Raw genomic sequence first — 22,133 nt, 5'->3', positions numbered from 1 at the left:
TACAGTGGTGTCTAAGATCGCGAAGCCCAAAGCCCAGAGCGAGGACCGCGAGTTGCGCGCGCGCTCGCCCGAGTACGGCGCCGTGCGTCTCCAGCAGATTGGCATCGAACCATCGCCGGTAAGTTACATATTATTGTTTTTTAAAGCTATTACATAGCGATTATCGCGGGCATTAAGCGCGGTGAATCAAGCAATTTCCTCCGATCGGTGTGGTGCGAAAATTTTTCTATAGTAAACGAATTGTTAAAATTTTTATATTTGAATTTGTTTACAATTACCCTCCGAAATTACCCATCTTAACATGTACTAGTTTTCCAATAGGCTTATTTTAAAAGTGTTACCATATTAATATTATAATGTTATACTGTTTTTTTTTAACTGGTCAAGTGCCTTCCACATAAATTGAACTAAAAATCCATATTTTTTTAAAACACGTAATATCTAAGGATATTACGTGTTTTAAAAAAATATGGACCCTTGACCCTTTTTTATGTGCAGACGCCACCGGAAGAGAACAACAGGCGGATGGACGGTGGCGTCAAGAAGACGGAGAGCGAGCCGTCCAACTCCAGCACCACGGTCGACCCGTCCGTCCTGCTGCAGGACGCTCGAAGGTGAGAATGAGCTATTTGTACCATCGAGGAAATTGACACCTAGGCAGTTGACGGACCAACGTCATTTGGTAGGATCATGTCAATTTAATGCTAATTGTGATCTGTCGGCTGGGTTTGACATAACGCGGTCAAACTGCGTAGGTCCCTCATCTGCCTAGGAATCAACTTCTCTGATAGTATATCGATTGAAAGAAATGTTATCCTTGGCCAAGATGTCTCTAATTTTCTGTTGAAACTCGAAATTTTAAGAGACTTTTTCATTTTAAGAATGAAGCTAATGGATTTCGAAAGCCAACATTCGTGACATTTGGCATAAAAAGAAGAAGCCACGGGAAAGGATATAGGCCACTGCCCACTTGTAACTTCGCTCTCTCTCTTAGCAGGCCCGTAGACGATCAATTTTATTGTGCAATATTATTGTCAAATAAATTGTTCAATAATTGTTCAATGATATTGCACATAAAAATTGATCGTCTAGGGACTCACTTATAGATGCGGTTGTAATTTTTCGTTCTATTTTCAATTTATGATTATATTGTTACCAGGAGTCTTCAGAACTCGATGGCGAAGCTGGTAGAGGAGCGAGCGGGCGAGGACAGCCGCCGCCGCGCCGCGCGCGACATCATATCATCCGCCATACGGACAGGTAACACTATCCATACTTACTAATATTATTATGAATGCGAAAGTGTGTCTGCCTGTTTGTCTGTTACCTCTTCACACCCAAACCGCTGAACCGATTTTGCTGAAATTTGGCATGGAGATAATTTAAGTCCCGGGATTGCACATAGAATAGTTTTTATCCCGGAAAAAATATACGGTTCTTCGTGATAAACGAATTTTGGCCCAACGGAGTTGCAGGCGTATCTAGTTATAAAGTTTACTACACATTACACAAATTATGAGAATTATTATTGGCGAACTGATTTAACCGATTCAGTACGGATGACACGGGAGCCGTGTCATACATGTTTTTAACGTGTGGCGTATGACACGTGAGCCGTGTCATTTAAAAAACGCTTCTATCTCCCTCAAATTACACTTTAGAAGGTTCTACTCTGAACAAAATCATCTTAATTTTCCACGTAGAACAAGCCTATGGGCTTCGCCTCTAAATATTCTATGAATTGAAAAAAAGTAGGGGCCGTCAACCTTTTTTAAAAGGTGCATTCATTGCGGATTACACGGCAGCCGCGTCTTATGGACTTTCAAGTTCTCGCAATTTTTTTTTTAAACAATAATGTAGAAAAACGCAAGTAGCGTTGACATCAAAGTATTACTAATCCACTAACGATTTTTGTTTTAATCTAAGTTGTTTCTTTTGAAAATATTTCTAACTAGCTGTTTCCGCAAACTTCCTTATCTATAGGAATAAAACGTTTCCCTGCGGCTTAAAGTGATCTTGTACCTATAAGCTTTATTACTAGAACCCAATTATCGTGCATATAAAATTTATCTAAATTCGATATAATATTATATCGAGATAACTTAGTTTTTATGTATGGAATTGGCTAGTTCATATATATTTTTTTAATTCCTCATAGTTCCCATCATCAGACCACCACTTTTGTGAACATGGTACCAACTCGGAACCGGATCAATCGGAACAAATACCCCATACAACAAAAGAACAATTTTGAAAATCGGTACACATCCTCCTTTTTGGAAGTCGGTTAAAAAATTTAACAACGAACTTCTTTAAATTTATCTACGAACGTATAATTTACATCGGAAACCCAGATCTATTTAATATACTCATTTTTCTAACTTTGAAACCTACAAAAGGTTTGCAACATCTGAATAAAAAAATCGCTTACCTGCCATTTTCAGGTTAAAACTTAGTAAAACTCACAGATTTTAGAAGTAAGTAAAACTACTCGAAATCAACTCAAAACTACGTAGCCTTCCGTTAACATTAGTGGTTTGGGTTCAATTACATAAATCAAGTTAATAAACACGTAAAAACCAAGAAAAACATTAAACCTTTTTGAACGTGGCGGGTGACACGGTAGCCGTGTCATCTACTACTATGGCGTGTGACACGGCTCACGTGTCACGAGAAAATTGTATGCCGCCGACACGACAAAGTCTTCAAAAAGGTGCGCCGCATTGAATCGATTTATTCGTTCTTCTCGGCAATCTGTATTTCTTGTGATGAACAATGCATGAAAAACCACTAAGTTTTTTATTGCTTTAAGATTGATTAAATTTATCTTTATAACCCCTTACTAATAAACGTTGTATAAGCTTTGAATAGTTATACAGTGTTTTGTTCCTGTCACACAAGTGACATTTTTAATTGGATTGAAGAAGACAAAACACTGTATAACTATTCAAAGCTTATACAGCGTTTATTAGTAAGGGGGTAAGAACATAATGTTTTTTTATTAATAATTATTAAGTACTCGTATCTAGGTATCTTTGGACTGTAATTTAAAAATAGTTTGGGACTAATCCTTCCGACAATAATACAATTACTGGTCACTGGTCACCAATAGAACGCACTGTATCACTCAATCGTTGTTCCAGGCAAGCCCCCAGTGCCATACGGTCGGTCGTCGTCTGCGGGCGTGGCGACGGCGTCGCTACAGTCCCCGCCCCCGGCCACGACCCCAGCCGCGCCCGCCCCCGCACCCCGCGTTTTCCGCACAGAGGCCCATCACAAGGTTGAGGATCATCGCAACAGGTGAGTCATGTGACTAGTGTGCGGTTTCGGTGATTTTTTTGACATGGGCATCTATTGAAATCACGACCGCCGGCCGCCAGCGTCCATGAGCGGCCACGGGCGGCCGTAGACTTCTCAAGCGATACTATGTATTACAATAATGAATATAAAGTTTAAAATCATATGACACTGAAAGTGCTAGGCGCGTCGCTGCTATTCCGGTTTGGTACGGTCCTTCCAGATCAGGAGCACTGATTTATGTTTACCTATAGCTATTGTCAAAAGTCAAAACTGTAGGACAAGACACTAGTCACAACATTTATTTAAAGTTACATGCCGACGTATTTGCAATAAATTGTCAAAAAACAACAGGTTATAACATTTAGAACGAAGGGGGAAGGGCTAAGGGAAAGGCCCTAGATGTGTAAACTACATTAAACTTTTTTTACCCAACGCAATAAAAAAACACGTCACGTGTGCCCGTCGCGGCTGCCTTAGTAATCGTGTCAGCCGTCGCACGATTACTATGGCGAGCGCATGGCGCAGGCGCCCGCGACGGGCAGCCGCGGCGGGCACACGCTCAACGCAGCGAACGCCCTAAAGAAGTTTTTCTTCAAGAAACAATGAGCTCGATAGAAATACCTACGTGCGTAAACAAAAAGAAACAAGGACAGTACGGGAAATTTCAGAGGTGTATCGGTGGAGCGCATTATACCTATACACCTGGCGGGCGAAGAGCCGACCACGCCCAAGACCACGCCCACATCGCCGCCGAAGTTTACGCCCGCCGCCACGCCCCCACCTCCCGCCGCCGCCGCCACCGTCACCGCCGCCAGGCAGTCGCAGACGCCGATCAGGTACAGTGCAACGTGCATGTGCTCTGAAACAGAAGTTCCTTTATCGCGCAAATATTTAATTGCGCATGCCAAAATCATGTCATGGCAACGCAACTTGACGTGTAACCAAATAAAAATGCCATAAACAACTTGTTTGTGGCATTTCCATGACATTACATAATTTTACTTTCGTAATGCAAGATTTGCGAGACAAAAAAATCGACGAACACTACTGTCAACTAGTTATGCGATACAATTTACGTCACGTAATTTTTTATACCATTTAATTGTCAATATCCGACGTAATTAAAATTTATTCTGCCAGTTTGAAAACGACGTTGGCTTCTTTTGGGCGCACATTTTTTCTCAATTATTTTATCAGATACCAGTCAGTCGACAATCTTATCATTACAGGCGACTCACATCAAACGAGTCGTCGGCCGGTGACGCGTCTCCTGGCGAGCCGATCAAGAAGTCGGCGCGCGAGTTCATCATACCCATTGCGGTGGAAGGCAAGGGCTACGTCACGCCGCGCCAGCGCAGCCTCGAGCCCGAGCACGCGCCGCACTCGCCGCTCGCTACGTCGCGACTCGCACGCAAACCGCGTCGCATCAGGTACGTCATATACGCAGGACGCACGCAAACTGCGTATGGCCGAGTTCGATCAACAAATTACCCCGCATCTTACTTTAAATTGCCTCAGGGTGTGTAAATTCCTTTACTAAATGAGTGTCTGAACAAATTTTACGTGGCGTAGGCGTGTAATAACTAACATTATTTCAACACTAGATGACAATTAATTTATCTTGTGACTGACTGTGATGACTAAAATAATTTATCGCTCGGAAATCAAAGGGTAGAATTCCCGAAACATAATAATATGTCCCTTCCCGTCTCTAAGGTCAGCGGTTTGAACGTGATGAGGTCACGTTTTTGCATTTATAATGTTACAGATAGTTCAACTCATCTTTGCGCGCGACGCTATGTGTGCGCTTGTAATTTTTAAAAGCAAATTAAAGCTACGGAACCGCCGTCGTCCGAGCAACACGTGTTGCAAGTACACGCGTACAAACGCACGCACACATAGCGTCGCGCGCAAAGATGAGTTGAACTATCTGTAGGATTATATTAACCTGGACTTTACATTTCCTAACAGCAGCCTTGTAAGCGGCGGCGAATCAGAAGAGGAGGAGGAGTCGCCCATGCACCGGCTGCGGTCGGCCCGCTCGCGGCCCGCGCGCGCCGACTCCGTCAGCTCCGGCGAGGACGACGAGGAGGACGAGGGCTTCCACCTGCTCACCGCCGAGAACCTGTTCTCTACCCTGCTGCATCGGGTACGTACACAAATGTTGAAATAACGCAAGGTGAACACAACTTTTGTCCGCACCTTACGTCGCGAAATGCGGCGCGAACGGTGCGGATGAATGTCAGCACCGTACGCGCCACATTTCAAAAGTGCGATCAGCTTAATAATGTAAAACATTACGTACATAAGTATGACGGCGTTATTACGTTTAACCCATCAATCCCCAAACGGCAGCATAACAATTGAAAATCTATTGTATCTGCGATACCTACGCTGGAGGTGCTACTATAGTTTGTGCGTTTTATGATGATATGCGTGACACATTATAATTGACAATAGTAGGGAAGTTACCTAACAAAAATTAATCGATAGTTTAAAAATATCGAATCACTTCGTAAAGGAATTGCAATCGAAATTATCGATTTCGTACTGACATTTCAGTGGTGCCGGCGATTTAAGATGGCCGCCCTTTTTTATCGATTTGATTTCGATTCAACAGAGTCAATCTCTATTGACATAAGTTTCGTTTCATGCATATGACATTTTTCAAATTTTTTCGTAACAATAATTTTATACTCCTATTTCACAGTTAATATTTATAATTTTATTTAATAAGTTAGCATTTAGCATCTTTTAATTTTTATTCATTTACAATTATAGGAAACATTTGATTTTGTAGATGGAATATAATTTATTACATTTAGATTTTTTTTGTTTTCTTGTAAAAAGAACCCGTAGCAAGGAACGTGAAAACTGTCACCCATATCATCTTTGAACGCACAAGCTATAGAGGGTACGAGGCACGAGGGTTCCTAGTATCTTCGAGAACTTGCTCTACGCCACTACAAAGCAGCGGCGGCTTCGCCCACTAGATCGATGTCGGTAGAAAATTAAACCTATAACCTAGATCATAAAGTGACATTTTATTTAAATTTTTGCCGATCGCTTACCGCGAGGGCACTCATTCTCACTTCAGAGCTGCTATTTTTACAGTGAACTTTATACAAGGGACTCGTACACTCCCTAAAGTTCACTGAGTTTTGTTACGAATAATAAAATTTTAAAGTAACTTTTTGAATATATACAGGATGTTTAACAAGCTACTCATTAAAATCTAGGAGTCTACAGCGCATGTATACAGAGTGTAAAATATATTTTTCATACTAAGGGGAGTGATGCTAATTACCTTTTCAGGTCCGCGCGCTAACAAATCGTCTCAACGGCGAGGAGGGTCCCGGCTTCCAGCATCCACACTCTCTGTTCAACAACCTGCAGTCGCCGTTCTTTAACAGGTGGATAATCCACTAGCTACTCACAATGTGGCTTAGCATATCAACACATTTCACCCTCGATATTTATCGTGATAATATGTTGAGATTTCCGTAAGTCGATTGCGTCTAGAGCAAAGTTTGGGATTTTGCAGTTTCGATTTCTAGTTTCGCTTTAAAATTATTGAGTGCAATGAATAACAAGATAAATATCGAGCGTGTACCATTCCATAACGAAATGAAATTGCGGAAAGTTACTTATAACGTTTAATTAATAATTTACCCATTACGAGTCCATTTCAACATTTTCAATCCAGTGTGAATTTCAACTGTAAACTTGGCAACGATAACATACCTGTGGTTTAATTCAAATTTTCTTAGTATTTTTTTATCTAAATAATGTTAAAAAAATAATTCTTATTTTCATGTCATTTTCCTAATTTTAATTTTTCATTGACAATATTTTAAAAATTCTAATGGTGGTGGAAATTTTATCATCATTCGATACTAAAATTGACGAGTGAATATTTTGAGCTCCAGGCCCTGAGTACTCATTTAAATTGCATTCGCTAGTTGCGATAGCGAAGATAGATATCAAAAATAGGATATGGCATATTATGTCATGACCATAAAGTTAATATACCTAGCGGAATAGAGAAACAAAGGCCTGAGCAAGTGAGATGTCACTATCAGTAACACTGCGTGGTAAAAAGAGACGTGTGATACATATCAGCAGCACTCTTTTTTTGACGTCCAATCGGCACGCGTGCCGCACGTTGACAATTTAATCTCATAGAAATCATTTTCAATCATGCTTGTGTAAGTGTATACGTACACATATTTTTACACACAGATAAAACCAATTTCGGTTACGTTTGACAGCTCCATTGTTACATTGTTGCTCTATTCCGCTAGGTATATTAACTTAATATGGTCATGACACTTAGCCTTATGTCAAATCTCATACATTTTTGACATCCAACTTCGCTGTCGAAACTAGCGATTGCGATATAACTATCGAAGCACTCTGCTCTTCTGATCTCAAATAAAACACTGCTTTGAGCTGCAAAATCAGTAGGTCCTAACTTTTCAATAAAATTTCTGCTGCCAACAATCTCCATTTTTGACAAGTCAACTAATACTAATGTAATATTTTCCGCATGCAGCGCACACTTACCCCGGAGGAATCTATTGTGAGTATACACTCTTGTTCTACTGTTTGTTGTTATTGTCTATGTTTCATTTTGTAATTTACTTTCATGCAGCACACATTCGAGTAGGGAAACAACGAGAAGTATCTCGGAGACGTAAGTACTGCACCGTGATGTAGGGCAAACATTCGTAAGGATATGAACTTTTTTACATCAATTTTTAATGTGAATTGATATACTTACTATGGCATGATTATTTTTTTAATGACAAAAAAATCAGACCATATACAAATGGTATTTCATCTTTTTCGAAAAGGAAAAAAGATTGTATGAAGTAAAAGTTTTTTGTTTTTCTTGTGTTCGGGATGCAGTTTTGGTTTGAATACATACAGTATGTTTAAGATTTTGTAGTTTCAAATCAAACGTTTTTTTAAAGTCGAACCAAATCAGTTACTTTAATGCAGAATTTTACGTTTATCTATATTATGAAGAAACGTTTTATGTTATTTATATATATTAATAATAATTTTAGCTACATTCTAGGATATCTGCATAATGATCGAGAATGTTTTAACGTGAGTGTGTGTGCAGGCGCGAGGGGTGGGGCTCGCGCGACATGGGCGCGCCCTTCGACTCCATGTTCAAGTCCCGCCAGCAGATGCCGCGAGGTGAGTGCCCGCACCGCTTGCACGCTCGCGGAAAACGTTGCTAATATCACGCACTAAGATGTTGCCAACTTCACGCTAAAGGCGAACGTTGCCAACTTCACGCGGTAATCAACACGCAGTAGGCGTACGTTGCCAAATTCACGCAGTACGCGAACGTTGCCAACTTCACGCACTATCGGCACCGTAACGTTCACGCACAGTTGGCAAGCTGTCGACCTCCGCACTAGGCGAACGTAGACGTCATTGTATACATCATTGCACTCGGGTTTGAACACATGCTTTTGCTATCACAGATTTTGTAATGAGTGTTTTCGATATTTTATTTGCCACCAAATTAAGCTATATATTATGGCCGGTGGTCTTTCGTGTCAAATAGCTGTCATAATATGTCACTATTGTCACTATAATATAGTGTCAGACAGACATATTATAACTATATTTGTCATATGTCTGTCTGACAAATAATTGTCACGAAAGACCCTACGAAAATATAGAGCTACGCTGTTGGTTAAAGCAATATCGAAAAACCTCATTGACGTAAGTTGTAGCCAATTGTATAGTTCCATATAAGTAAAGTTTGTTTTCAAAAAAAGTTAAAGTCGATGTTAGCCCAGTATTTAAAATAAAATATTTAGTTTTCGTATTGGTGTTATTAGGTTTTTTTTTAATTTTTGTATTGTAGGTACTATTGTATTTGCCTATTAAAACATAGATCCTATCTTTAATTAATTAGTTAGGCTAAAAAGAAAACCTTGTCTGTTATTTTATATTAGGCAAAGATAATATATAATTAATAAAAATTCAAGTATTCGTCGATTATAAACTTTTTTGCTAAGCAAAATGATTGGTAGCATGACTTTATCGCTGATAAATTCACAATAAAATATTCGAATCGGATTCGAAACTATAATAATATTATAGTTTCGAATCCGCAAAATTGACCAACAATCGAGCGACTAGTTTTTAAATCCAAATCGATTTCAATTATTATGAATAGCCCGGCTGAACTCCCGGATAAAGAGTCTCGCGATTATTGGACGCGTTTATTGTTTCACCAGTAGCTAGATCTGCACGGCTACCACTCACAAGAAGCTTCAACTAAACAAATCAATTAACTATTCATGACGAATGCCAAAAACAAACTGATGCGTTGCGGACGATATTAGTAACGTTTTCCATGTTTGTTTTGAGTTCAGTGTCACATACGATGGACCGTTGAAAATATATATTCTACAGTTCATTGTATATCTGTTTTACCTTAACTGAGAGTTTTATTAACATAAAATTAATAAATTTTAACTCATTTGCATCGTAGTGTTTACACTGTAATGAAAAGCATTCTTTGTGCAGGTGTTGACTTTCTCCTACCGCTAACATTAGCAGGAAAATGTTGCGATGTTATCGATTACCACAAATTCATTATTGTAAATTATATGATTGCATGTCGAGCATTTCACGAATCAGTAGTACTACGTCTGTATAGACTTTATTTTTTAAATTTCTACTGTTTAATTTATGTAAAGGAGTAATGTAGACTGTTAATTAATTTGTTTGTAAAACGTACACGGCCTGCCTCGTAGCTAGATGTTGTGACCGTAGTCGCGTATCGCGCGGGTCGGGCGGGGCGGGGCGGCGAGCGCGGCTCGGACCGCAGTAGTGAGGTTGTATGGTGTGGTTGCAGTTGGGTTGCGCGTTACACTGCATGCTCCGACCAAATCTACACTCCACAGCGGCACCAGCGCCTCCCACAAACCCGCCACAAACGCCACGCAGGAATAGGTACAGATATATTTATTTGTTCATTTATGTGTTTTGTGTTGCGCCTCGCGCGCGCCGGCCGATCGCTGATGCAATTAATAATAATTTAGAATGCATTCTGAATACATTTTTTTATTGGAAGAGCAACATTTTAATGCATCCCTTTGTTTTTGTTTTGCATCTCCGCTTAACGTGTGACCCTAATCGTCGCCCAGACTAAAATTAACCACTTAACATGCGCATCGGTTTCGCATCGCCCCCTAGCGAACTCAAACGATCGCCGATCGAATCTTGAGATACTATCGAAACCGAAGCCGACGGCTCGGCCCTCGAGAAGTAACACCTCTCGGCCTTGAGGATCTATATCACTATTGGCGAGCGTCGTGCATGATCGAAATCGCGTGTCTTTCGATTGCATTGCAGGTAGCATCAAGAGAAGCGGCAAGCACCAACCGAGAGAGCCACCGACGGACGAAGAGAGCGCCGGACTAGATCTATCCGATTTGGACCTGAACTCGATCGAGTTTTCGGAGCGCGAGATGGCGGCGCTGTCGGGGCTGACGCCGGCGCTGTCGCGGCGCCTGCAGCAGCAGCTGCTGGCGCATCTGCCGCCGCGCGCCGCCCGCCGCCTGCGCCGCACGCTCTCGCTGCACGCCGACCAGCCGCCCGCCGCGCCCGCCGCACCCGCCGCCCCCGCCGCATCCGCCTCGTCCTCCGCCGGGGAAGCCGGCCCTCTCGCAGACGACCTTACCGACGATCGATCTGCCCCAGAACGTTCGAGATCCGAGGAAACATCAAACGTACCGACTTCACAATTCTTCACCCTGCCTCGTCTAAAGCGAAGAACGGCACCGGTACAGTGCGTCACGCCCACCCCGAGCGAGGATGTCGTGAGCGAACTTTCGCCGGAGACCCAAACGAGAAAACTAGTGCGCGAGCTTTCGTCGGAACCCAAAGAACCGGACGTGCGGGGCGGCAGCGTGCGAAACACACCCGACCGGCCTCTGCTCAGTAAATATTTAACGCCAGAAAGAAATATATCTCTAGACGACTATTCCTCCGATGGCGGCAGCATACTATCCGAACCCAGTTACATCATGGCTTACGGCTCCCCATTAAAAAATTCTAACCCTAGCTTCAGACGGCACTCTCTTCGATTGAGTGTGGATCAACCGAGAAAACGTATTTCTAGATTTTTGCGACCAGATTTCTTTGATCCTCCGGCGGAAGAGAGTTTCGTAGCCAAACATAAGAAAGAAAAGGAATTGGAAACACAAAAAATCCTCAAAGAGATCAGGGAGAAGAAGAACAGAGTTCTCGAACCGGAATCTTTATCTCCAGAAATTAAAAATGAAAATACATTCAGGGACGATTACCTGCCTGTAAGAAAGTGTCTTTCACCAATTAGCAGTATAGTTAATAGAGAGCGGAGTCGATCAACTACACCATACTCTCCGATCCTCGACAATATTAAAGAGACGAACTTAGATAATTCCTATATAGGAACAAAGAAAAGCGTCAGTCTAGATCGAAACGGTTCTTTGATCCCCTCTAAAAATGACAATGTCCAAAGTAAAGAAACAAAATTGACAAGACCAAAAAGCTATCCCGTTAAGAACTTTGAAACTTTTGAGGATACTAAAGATGCTTCCGTAGAATATGGAGCTTCAACTATAGAAAAGGAAGTGGATGAAAATAAGGTGGCACTAAAGGAGTCGAGATTAATACGCCCTAAAAGCTATCCAACAAGTAATCCTTCTTCAGAAAAAATGACACTTTGCCGCAATGTTAAAAACGATGAAGTTAAAAGCGATGAATTTAAAAACTCAATGTACACTAATGGTACGGAAAGGCAAGTAACTAGTAGCGCTGATAAAAAACCTGACGTCGAAGTCAATTTTAGCATTACTTTGCCAAAGAGAAAACCTAAAACATCGAACTCTGAGATAAGTAATAAAATAGAAAAATCATCAAATCAAAATTCATCTTTGCTATTAGAGCACGATAAAGACACTAGTTCTACCCTATCTATTAAAAGATATCAAGTAGTGAATGGAATTAACTCAAGTCCGGTTGACGTTAAATGTGAAAATACAGTCGATCATGATGTTGTTAAAAATAAAGAATCTCAACCACTGTCAGCAGATCAAAAAACGAACGTTCCTGCTGTTGCTAAAAACGAAATTTTGAAATCGAATACAACGAATCTCGAAACAAATGACAAAAAAGCTACAGTTAAAAAGAAGATTATTAAAAAAGTTACTGCACGATCAAAGACTGATTTAGATACCAATCCATCTTCTAATGAGTCTGTCGCAACAGAGAAGAAAAAGGTCACAAAGAAAATAAAAGAAAAAGCGACAGAAGATAGTTGTAAATCATCAAGCGCCACGAAAAAGAAATCTGTTTTACAATCGATTGGACATAAATTAGAAAGATTTGCTACATCAAAATCAAATTCACCCGACAAGTTAACACAAGAAAGTGTTGATACAAGTGAAAGTAAAAAAGTGTCAAAATTTAATAGAACACAGCGAGAAAACTCTGTTCCAGTAAATACTGATCCTCCGACCGAATCAAACTTGATTAAAAGAGCTGTAACGATAACCGATGTAGCTGCCTTAGATAGCCCGGCTACTAATAATAATCAAAATAAAACGGCTGTATCGAAAGTATTGGGTTTGTTCAAGAAATTTGAACCTAAGGAAAAGAATTTAAAAATTTCTTTAGAGAAATTACAAAATGAAACTTCCGAGGCTACTACAAAAGTAAGTAATGTAGGTGACTTAAATATAGAAAACGGAAAAGATAAACTAAAAAGACCGACTTCTCTGTTACTCAATGGATTAGGTCGCAAGAATCGATTAAATAAAAACACGAATAACGGTACGTCAGAAAGTACGGAAAAAGAGTCAGGAGATAGCATAAAAGACACAAAAGACGAAATAAAGAACGTAAGAAATTCACTAAAATTAGATTTTTCGAGATTGCCAAGAGTTAAAAAAATAGTTCCTACGAATCCTGTGATAGAACCGCTAATCATGAACGTTTCCGATACTGATAAAGATTGTAACTTAAATGATAATTATAAAACTAAGGCCAGTAACTTAGAAAATAGCACCATCGATGTTCCCGATTCACTGAGTCGCAGTAGATCTAGGAGCCGATCGACGTTTTCTAATTCGGACGTTAAATCGGAAGGAAACGCCGCGGATCTCAGAGATAAATATTTCTCGCCCGATTCCTCTCTATACCATCTACCAGTAAGAAATCGCGAATCTTTGACACCGGAAAAGGAAGATTTGGCCGAGAGAATACGGCGAAAAAGCTTCTATTCCAGATTCAACGAAAGGAAGCAGCGTCGGAAAAGCAACCTCGTCGGCCCCGGTGCCACGGAATACGATCCACTCGCAAGGATACACTCGGCGGGATCCGATCACAAATACGATATTTCGCCCACTTCGCCGAACACGTACGATCTGTCGCCCGGGTTCTCGGTCGCATCCGACGCATCCCCCTCCACCGACCGATACAAAAGCTTATTCGGTGACGTATCCAGCACTAAAGCCAATTCGAGATACGATAGCCTGAACGATAAAATAGACACGTATCGCTCCCTCGATCGAAACGAATTCAGGAAATATCCGGGTAGTCGAAGCTACTACGATTACGATCAAACATCGACATATATTCCCCATCGGTACTCCAGAACGAAATCGTTATTCGACAGTTGCGAGAGCGAGGACCAGGGAAGCCTGTCGAGGGAGCCTCATAAATACAATCGCACCAATTCGCTTTACACGCCCGGTAACTACGCAACTTACAGGCCAAAAAGAACTCGAAACTCGGCTATCATACTCAAGGAGAGCGAAAAAGAACCGAGCCCAGAAAATATTCTAGATAAAATAAGACAGAGAAAGATTTCGATCAGCGTGACGCGAAAATCGGACCCCGAAAAGGAAACATTGCAGAGGTGTGTATTTTTGTTACTATACGTAAATAATTATATGAATAACATACCCAAAGAGATTTTACTCTTGTGCACGCTTCATGCTTTAAAATTAAATCTCATAGCACTAATGCTTTTCAGTTTACGATAGATTATATAGCTGTATATTTTTTTCTTAGCCGATGAAAAGCTCCAGTGTTTATGTAAATATAGCCTGTAATACGAGCGGTTGAATCACAACTACTTTATAATATCAAAATTTAAACTTTACAACATAATCAATCATGTAGATACTCAGTAGAAATTAAACTGTTAAAAGATTCATCATTGGTATAACCACGAGTAACGTGCAACACGCATCACTCAATAGATACACGAGGTAGGGATTTACATAGTAAATGAACTATTTTGTACGTTTCAGATCCCCTGGCCCACCTAAAGGCGAAGGCGACAGTTCAGAACGCGTTGAAAAAGTTGACTGAAAAACGCTAATCTATTATCATGGAAACTTACTTGTGATTAAGCATTTTTGTCAAAAAATATTTTATGAGTACCACTTAAAGCCCGCAGTGAACCCGAATCCCACATATTTTTATAATAACGAATCTCGATCACTTTTTATACGTCAACGATGCGAACGTTATTCTTGCCAATGACTCGGTGTTTATGTAGTTTTAGGACATCGACTGAAATATGAGTGTCAAAGTTCTTAGAAAGGCGCGAGACGCTAAGTGAATAAGATGCGCGCGGAGTCGATATTATTAAGTTACGTATTTAACAATAATTTTAATAATGTAATATTTTATGAAGTATTTATGTTGCGGTGTTGAAAGGTGTCGTCGGTGTAGATGATGGAGAATTGATCTTCGTGCCTTGTGTCGTGTATGCGATAGGAATTGGTGTTGAAATATTGAGGACTACCTGAGCAACACTAGTTTTTGCGTGCTGCACAAAATATATTTATCAGTATATATTTTATTTTAACGAATTAGTCAATACCGATGGTTTCTGCTACGCTAAGTCAACTTTACGTATAGACAGTAATCGAATAGTGTTCAATTCTTAGTCGCGTTGTAACATTAATCGAAAGAATGGTGCTTCGTTGAAGGTATAAGTAGTAACTAGTGACTCGTATTTACGTAACCTGACGAATCGCTCGCGACTTGCGAGTTGCGATCGATAAAATATGTTTTTATTAATGTAAAGAAATCTATTATATTTTGTTAACGGTACATTAGAGTTTAAAACGAAACGGTTGCAATAATTTGTTTTATCGCCATTTTATTATTATAGATCTGTAGAGTACCAGACGTTAGCGGAAAGCTGAGTAGCACATATTTTATGAAATTATATTTAACCCTCGGTTGGTCGCGCTTTTAAAGTAACACCGTTGGGGTCTTTGAAAGCCCGAAAATTTAATGACATAAAAATGGCATAAATTTATATGTTTCTTAACTGTCTCGGTTGGTCGCGCTTTTAAAATAACGCCGTTGGTCACCTGGGGTCTTTGAAAGTCCGAAAATTTAATGATGTTAGCTATTTGACCGAGCTTTGCTCGGTATTCGATAAAACACGAATAAAATGTTAATTTAATTAATTAAAATCGTTGGAGCCGATTCCGAGATTCCAATTAGATATTGCTCGTTTAAAGATATAAGATTATTGTTATTTATATTATTATCAATCAGAGTCAATCAAAAAATTAGTAACATTTTCAAGATAACCCAAACTTACAATTTAAAAATAGAAGTTAAATTTCAACTGGAGACCGTAAGATAGGAAAATGAAAAAATAAACACATTTTAAAAACTGTGGTAAAGCTTAAAGATAACTGGAATAGTTAAATTTACTATATTAAACATTGGCATATTTTCATCACTAAAACCTACTATATTTTATACAAGATGTTAGTGTAAACACCGTTACCCTTGAAACCATCAAATGAGCCCGTCAAAATAAACAACTTTTTCTATGAGGACAATGCTGGGAACTCAAAAAAAACCGTCTTCATACCCATACAAATTGCCGATCCGGGCATCCGTATGGGTATGAAGACGGCTTTTTTTTGAGTTCCCAGCATTGTTCTTATAGAAAAAGTTGTACATTTTGACGGGCTCATTTGATGGTTTCATGGATAACGGTGTTTACACTAACACACTGTATATTTTTCTGTTTCAACACTTCAGACGTACTGTAAATATACCGAAAATATCATTCTCATCATCACATTTCGGTGTGAAAACTGCATGAAAACATCAAATCAAATTTAGTGACGCGGTTGTTCACAATATGTGGTCTTTAGAGACCCTAGCGCGAATAAGCACATCTATAACACACAACACATGCACGCGAGCTCAAAGTAGTTGCGATTATGTCGATAATTCTTTTTAGGAAGCTACCCAAAGAACGGAGATGCTACGACTATTTTAAAATTAGGATTTTCTCATTTTCGCAAACTCCGGGCTTTTAAAGACCTCACGCGACCTCTAGAGGGTTAAACGAATACGTAATATTATAATATGATTATGAAATAAAACTATAAAATAGGTGCTTGTGTAAGAAGATAATGTTAATGATTAATTAAAAGTTAACAGCTGGTATTTAAAATGTCTAAACACACTATGCCGAAGTTCCGCGGTGGAGTTTCCGCATGATTCCGCCTGCAATGTATTTTAAATTACCGATGACACATTATGCCGAAATTCCGTTGCGTCATATTGTATGCGTTTGATATTGCTGACGTAATCATGCTGAATTTACGCCGCAGAACTTCGGCATAGTGTATTTAGACACTAATAGAAAAGGTACGGATTGGCGTATTAAAACAAGGCAAGCATTGTCGAATTACATGCTAACATAAGAGCCTGTACACACGGGCGTTGCGGCCGCGCGCGCTCAACGCAGCGAACGCCCTAAGAAGCAGTCTTAACGTCAACACTCCCTCCCGCTTCGTCTCGGGAGCTACTGCCCGTCATGTGTGCGTTGCGCGCTGCTGTCGGTTATTTGTATGTAAAACAACGCGCTGCGTCGACGCAACGCTGACGCAACGCGCCGTGTGGACTGGCTCTTACGGTCGTGAAAGGCGGTCGGTTTTGTAATTGTATCTCCACTTTACAGAGTTATTTGATGTGTCTCCTTTTTACTTTTCGTACTTTATTTATTTATTAGTTTTACTTTAACTATTTATTAGTGTGTGGTGATCATTAATATTTTTTATTTTAATTCAATTGATCTGTTTTTAATGATGTTATAATCTCTGTCACACACGTTTTGAATTGTATGTGAATAAATTATATAGTTGGAGAGGCGTTTTATTTTAACAACCATAAAATGGATATTTTAAAACGTTTCCTTAAATATATGCGAAGATCACGAGTATTCATATTATTTAACTAAAACTCGCCAATATTAGTACGGTTCAACATAGGAAAATCGGCTGAAAAAACAGGCATAGGAATTTACAAAAAGCAATATTTAAATCATTTATTTTTTAAGAACAAAACAACCTGTTATAAAATAAATAAATAAACCGGCCAAGTGCGAGTTGGACTCGCCCATGAAGGGTTCCGTAGCAGCAATAAGGTTTATTTCTATGAAATTAAAAGGTTTTTGATATATTTTTATATTTCAGTTGATTTAATGGAAGTTAAATTGAGGTTTACCATTTATGACTTATAAAAAAAACTACTTGCTAGATCTCGTTCAAACCAATTTTCGTTGGTAGTTTTTATAGTAATATACATCATAATATTCTTTTTTTGAATTATCATGCTTACTTACTTAGCATACTTGAGAAGTTAGAGGGGGGGGCACACATTTTTGAAGACCTATCCATAGATACCCCACACGCAGTTAGATGAAAAAAAATTTTTTGTTTCAGTTGTACTTAGGGGGACCCATAAATTTAAAAAAAAATCCATTTTTGTATAAAAATCTTAATGCGGTTTTAACATCTACTTACCAAGTTTCAATAGTATAGCTCTTATAGTTCCGGAGAAAAGTGGCTGTGACATACGTTTTATTGTATTAGTACGGACGGACAGACAGACAGACAGACATGACGAATCTATAAGGGTTCCGTTTTTTGCCATTTGGCTACGGAACCCTAAAAAGAGAGCACTCTATTCCTTTATAGTGAGGGATCCCTAGAACAAATTTTTTTATGATTACAAGTTTCAAGATCTCTGTTAGCTACCACTTTTGAGATTTTTCGAAAATAAAAATATTGTTCGTCTTATCAAAATGTAGCTTTAGCTAGCTAAACTCACAAAAAATTAGTTTGTTAGTAATCACAAAAAATGTTGTTCTAGGGCTCCCTGACCATTACTCCCATAACCCAGGGGGACGGACGATCGATACGACTGACTGAAATCAGGCGTTGGACCGACATTTCACATGCCCATACGAATATATCATCTTACTTGTCAGACAATCAGGTGATCAGCCTGTCATGTGAAAAATTTTGAGGGCAAAATTTCCTTAACATTTTATTTTTAAACTAATCTACATAGGTCTAACAATTATCTTCGATGTATTTTTAAATGTGTATTTAAATTCACTTTTTGTGAAAAACTTTTGGAGCAAATATGACAGGTGTACGGTTTCTCGCCAGTATGAACTAGCAAGTGATTGTTCAATTGACCCTTCTGTGGGAATGACTTGGTACAAATTTTGCAACTATAGGGTTTTACACCCGTATGAACTCTTTCGTGATTTCGTAAATACATCTTACGCCAGAATTTCTTTGAACACACATCACAACTGAACGACTTCTCGGCATGAAGTCGTCTGTGTTCACTCAAGTGATACTTTATCTTGTATGTTTTTTCACAAATACTGCAGCGGTAGGGTCTAGCTGGGTCAGTATGAATCAGCTTGCTGTGGTCATCCAATTCACTCCTCCGAGGGAACGAGTCGAAACAAAACTTACAAGTGAACAATTCGTCGCCCCTGTGACTGCGCATGTGTCTATTTAAATGACCTTTCTTTATGAATGCCTTGGAACAAATATCGCAGCTGAATGGCTTCTCGCCAGTATGAGTGCTGGTGTGATATTTTAAATCAGCTTTATAAGAGAATTTTTTTCCACAAACATCGCAGGTGTGAGGTTGTGTATGTATCGCTTTGTGCCTCATCAAATAGCTCCTAAGTGCGAAACTCTTCGGGCAAGAATCGCAAGAAAACGGCTTTTCGCCGGTATGAACTTGTAAATGATGAATTAAATTTATTTCCTTTAAAAAATTTTTGGCACAAATGTGACACATGTATGGTTTGTCGGTAGTATGTTTTCGAATGTGAGCACGTAAATGTCTTTTGTGCAAGTATTTTTTTCCGCAGATATCGCAACAAACATGTTGTTTGCGTACTGTGTGTCTTTTTAAATGTTTGTTTAAATAACATTTTTTTAGAAATGTTTTTGAACAAATATTGCAACTAAATAATTTGTCCCCCGTATGCATCCGTATGTGTTTGATTAATGCTCTTCTCAAAGTAAATGCCTTTGAACAAATATCACATATTAATGACTTTTTGTTGTAGAGTTGATCCTTACAGCCAGCTTTGTCTTCTGGCTCCTCGCAATCATCTTGATTGAAACCTAAATAAATATGATGACATGAAAAATCTTATTTTAGTAATCCATACTAATACTATAATATATCCAAAAGTTTGTCTACGTGTTTGTTTTCTTATTATTCTTCTAGATTAAATATGTGAATTATAACATGCATAATATTATATAAAGTATTTACCTTTATCGTCTCTGTCATCTTCTATCTCTTGTTTTATTTCCGCATTTGTTTCCTGATTCCCCCACATCTCTTCTCCGATATGCACTTCTATAACCCCACAAATTGTGGAATTTTGTCGACATCTGTCATTCACATTAATTAATTCATCAGCGAGTGGGTTTTCAAGTTTAATACAGGGTTTATCATCTTCACTGTCATTCGTATTTTCTACAATTATATCTTCCTCAAGCCCTGGAAATAAAATGCAAGAAATGATAACACCCAAATAATTTCAAGAAAACTATAATCTTGGGTATGTTGGTTTGGTGGTTGCACAGAGTGTGTGTTCATGATATTACGTGTTTGTTGTATTGAGCTGGCATTTCTTCAGATACTAGAAGCGATAACTGTTCTTAGGAATCATAAAATATAGTCAACGATAATTTCTGTATGTAGCAATTGAAACATGAGAAGCAATACCCAATTGTAAAGGCTAAAAACAATAGATAAATAAACCATAAAAGCTGTCTTACAGCATATAACCTACCTTCATAATTATAGTAAAATCCTATACTATCATTTGATTCTTCTTTGCTCAATGAAGTGGGAAGTGAAATAGTACTGATATTGCAAGATGATAATTCCAACAAAGATTCAAGATCTCCATATTTTATCTCAATCTAAAAGCAATAAAGTAATACAACATCTTACAATATGTAATATTTATTAACCAATTCAATTAATTTGTCAACTGATGTGCCATTAAAATTGATGCCCTGCACAGTCATCACTTTCGCCATGCCTGATAATTGATAGCACCATTTTAGTATTAAGGCATTATCTCCTTTAGAATGCAAAAGAGCGTTTTCTCATGCATAAGAACTTAGAGCCAATATTACTATAAGCCTATGTTGGCAACCAACTTATTGCCCTACTAAATCCACCTATGGAAAGTACCTTATTCTGGATAACATCATCAACAAGACCTCTTGTCCATTCCACCAACTGCCGTAGCTGATGACACTGACGCAGCCTAGTGTGGCAAATGTAGCAAACCCAGCATTCTGAATCTTTAATCTGCAAATTGAAAAAATACACAAAGCTTCCATAAAGAAAATAAAGGTTCCATATAGAGCATGGAAATTATGTTATCCGAACAGGATCTGGCTGGCTGGATGTTTTTGCGTCCACGGTAATGAACGAGGCACAGGGACACATCCATGGGCGTTTTGGGTTCATGAGTCAATTCTTTCTGAAATGACTGGCCAGAAGTCCGAAGATCCGTCTTCCTACAAACATGCACATTGTTGAGCTGTATCCATCAGCCGTGGCTTATGGACGCGTCTGTAATGTAATTTGAATTTGGAGACTTTTAAAATTGACCTGGCTATGGCTACGTACCATTTGGCAAGAATGATTTACGCATAGATCATTAGTTGTTTCCTCAAGATTTCCTCCACTCAGCTCAACCTAAATCTTCAATAATATTAATTATTGTCATTTCTATAACAAAACGTCATATTTTTAAGGATTAAGGTTGAGTCGAGTGGAGAAAATCTTCTGGAAACGATTTATTACTATAATAATATTATAGTAAGTTTATTACTATAATATTAGGAATTATTAATAAAGCCTAATCATCATATTATTATGATGATTTGGCTTTACACAATCCCTTTTCCCTAAACAACAAAACAAGTGTTCGAAGTATATTCTGTAGTTTTTCTAGATAGCAAAGCCGCGACAAAGCGTCGACATTTCATGATAAAAACATTGCAACTCAACAGAACTTGGTATGTAACATACCTTTTCATTTGCAAGATTTTCATAAACATACTGCAGGTCTGTCTCATAAATATTAATGGTCCTTTTATTTAAAAATAAACATATCGAGCAGCAACTGTTTTTCAACATCTTGTATTATCTGGCGTGGAATCATAAAATAAAATCATTAAATGATTTATATCGAAATTAGTAGAATTTTTCAAAAGTTCTTCACCAATCGCCATCGCATCTACAATACATTGGACCACAGATTACTAGTATATATTTGCATTGGACAACCATGGACATTATTTTTGACAGTTGACACTTGACAACGTCATTGTCAGATTTTTCTTTCTTTTTTTTTTTAGCCACGATTAAACTACCAGACCAGTAGCTTAGGTTAGGTAGATCATTTCGAAAGA

The 22,133-nt window shown here is 38.8% G+C and overlaps 2 protein-coding genes across 10 annotated transcripts in view; one reads left to right on the top strand and one right to left on the bottom strand.

The window, feature by feature from the left end:
• The window catches only part of LOC121731000 (serine/threonine-protein kinase MARK2), a 52,448-nt gene extending 36,853 nt beyond the window's left edge, over positions 1-15,595 (top strand). Inside the window, exons 16-28 of one of the 8 annotated variants that reach the window (XM_042120283.1) lie at positions 6-118; positions 499-614; positions 1,160-1,260; positions 3,144-3,300; positions 3,969-4,136; positions 4,530-4,730; positions 5,275-5,449; positions 6,616-6,713; positions 7,856-7,882; positions 7,955-7,996; positions 8,432-8,508; positions 10,690-14,239; positions 14,637-15,595. In XM_042120283.1, the coding sequence (XP_041976217.1) occupies positions 6-118; positions 499-614; positions 1,160-1,260; positions 3,144-3,300; positions 3,969-4,136; positions 4,530-4,730; positions 5,275-5,449; positions 6,616-6,713; positions 7,856-7,882; positions 7,955-7,996; positions 8,432-8,508; positions 10,690-14,239; positions 14,637-14,697 (4,886 nt within the window). In that variant the 3' untranslated portion in view covers positions 14,698-15,595. Of the gene's footprint in view, positions 1-5; positions 119-498; positions 615-1,159; positions 1,261-3,143; positions 3,301-3,968; positions 4,137-4,529; positions 4,731-5,271; positions 5,450-6,615; positions 6,714-7,855; positions 7,883-7,954; positions 7,997-8,431; positions 8,509-10,189; positions 10,288-10,689; positions 14,240-14,636 lie in introns of those variants that run through there. The other 7 variants (XM_042120282.1, XM_042120286.1, XM_042120287.1 and 4 more) reach the window with 7 other exon arrangements.
• Positions 15,596-18,689: 3,094 nt separating this feature from the next.
• LOC121731004 (gastrula zinc finger protein XlCGF57.1-like) lies at positions 18,690-21,950 on the bottom strand. 2 transcript variants are annotated; one of them, XM_042120296.1, is made up of 5 exons: positions 21,751-21,950; positions 20,902-21,021; positions 20,492-20,624; positions 19,966-20,196; positions 18,690-19,811 (listed from the first exon to the last, which is right to left on the bottom strand). In XM_042120296.1, the coding sequence occupies exons 1-5, from the start codon at positions 21,856-21,858 to the stop codon at positions 18,736-18,738; spliced, it is 1,668 nt and encodes a 555-aa protein (XP_041976230.1). In that variant the 5' UTR covers positions 21,859-21,950; the 3' UTR covers positions 18,690-18,735. The 2 variants fall into 2 exon arrangements, with proteins under 2 accessions (XP_041976230.1, XP_041976231.1); XM_042120297.1 differs by lacking the exons at positions 18,690-19,811; positions 20,492-20,624 and having other exon boundaries at positions 20,132-20,196.
• Between the last annotated feature and the right edge of the window lie 183 nt (positions 21,951-22,133).

This window comes from Aricia agestis, chromosome 10 (genome assembly GCF_905147365.1).
Source record: "Aricia agestis chromosome 10, ilAriAges1.1, whole genome shotgun sequence".
Taxonomy (NCBI): Eukaryota; Metazoa; Arthropoda; class Insecta; order Lepidoptera; family Lycaenidae; genus Aricia; species Aricia agestis.
This window is presented reverse-complemented; position numbering and strand designations above follow the sequence as displayed.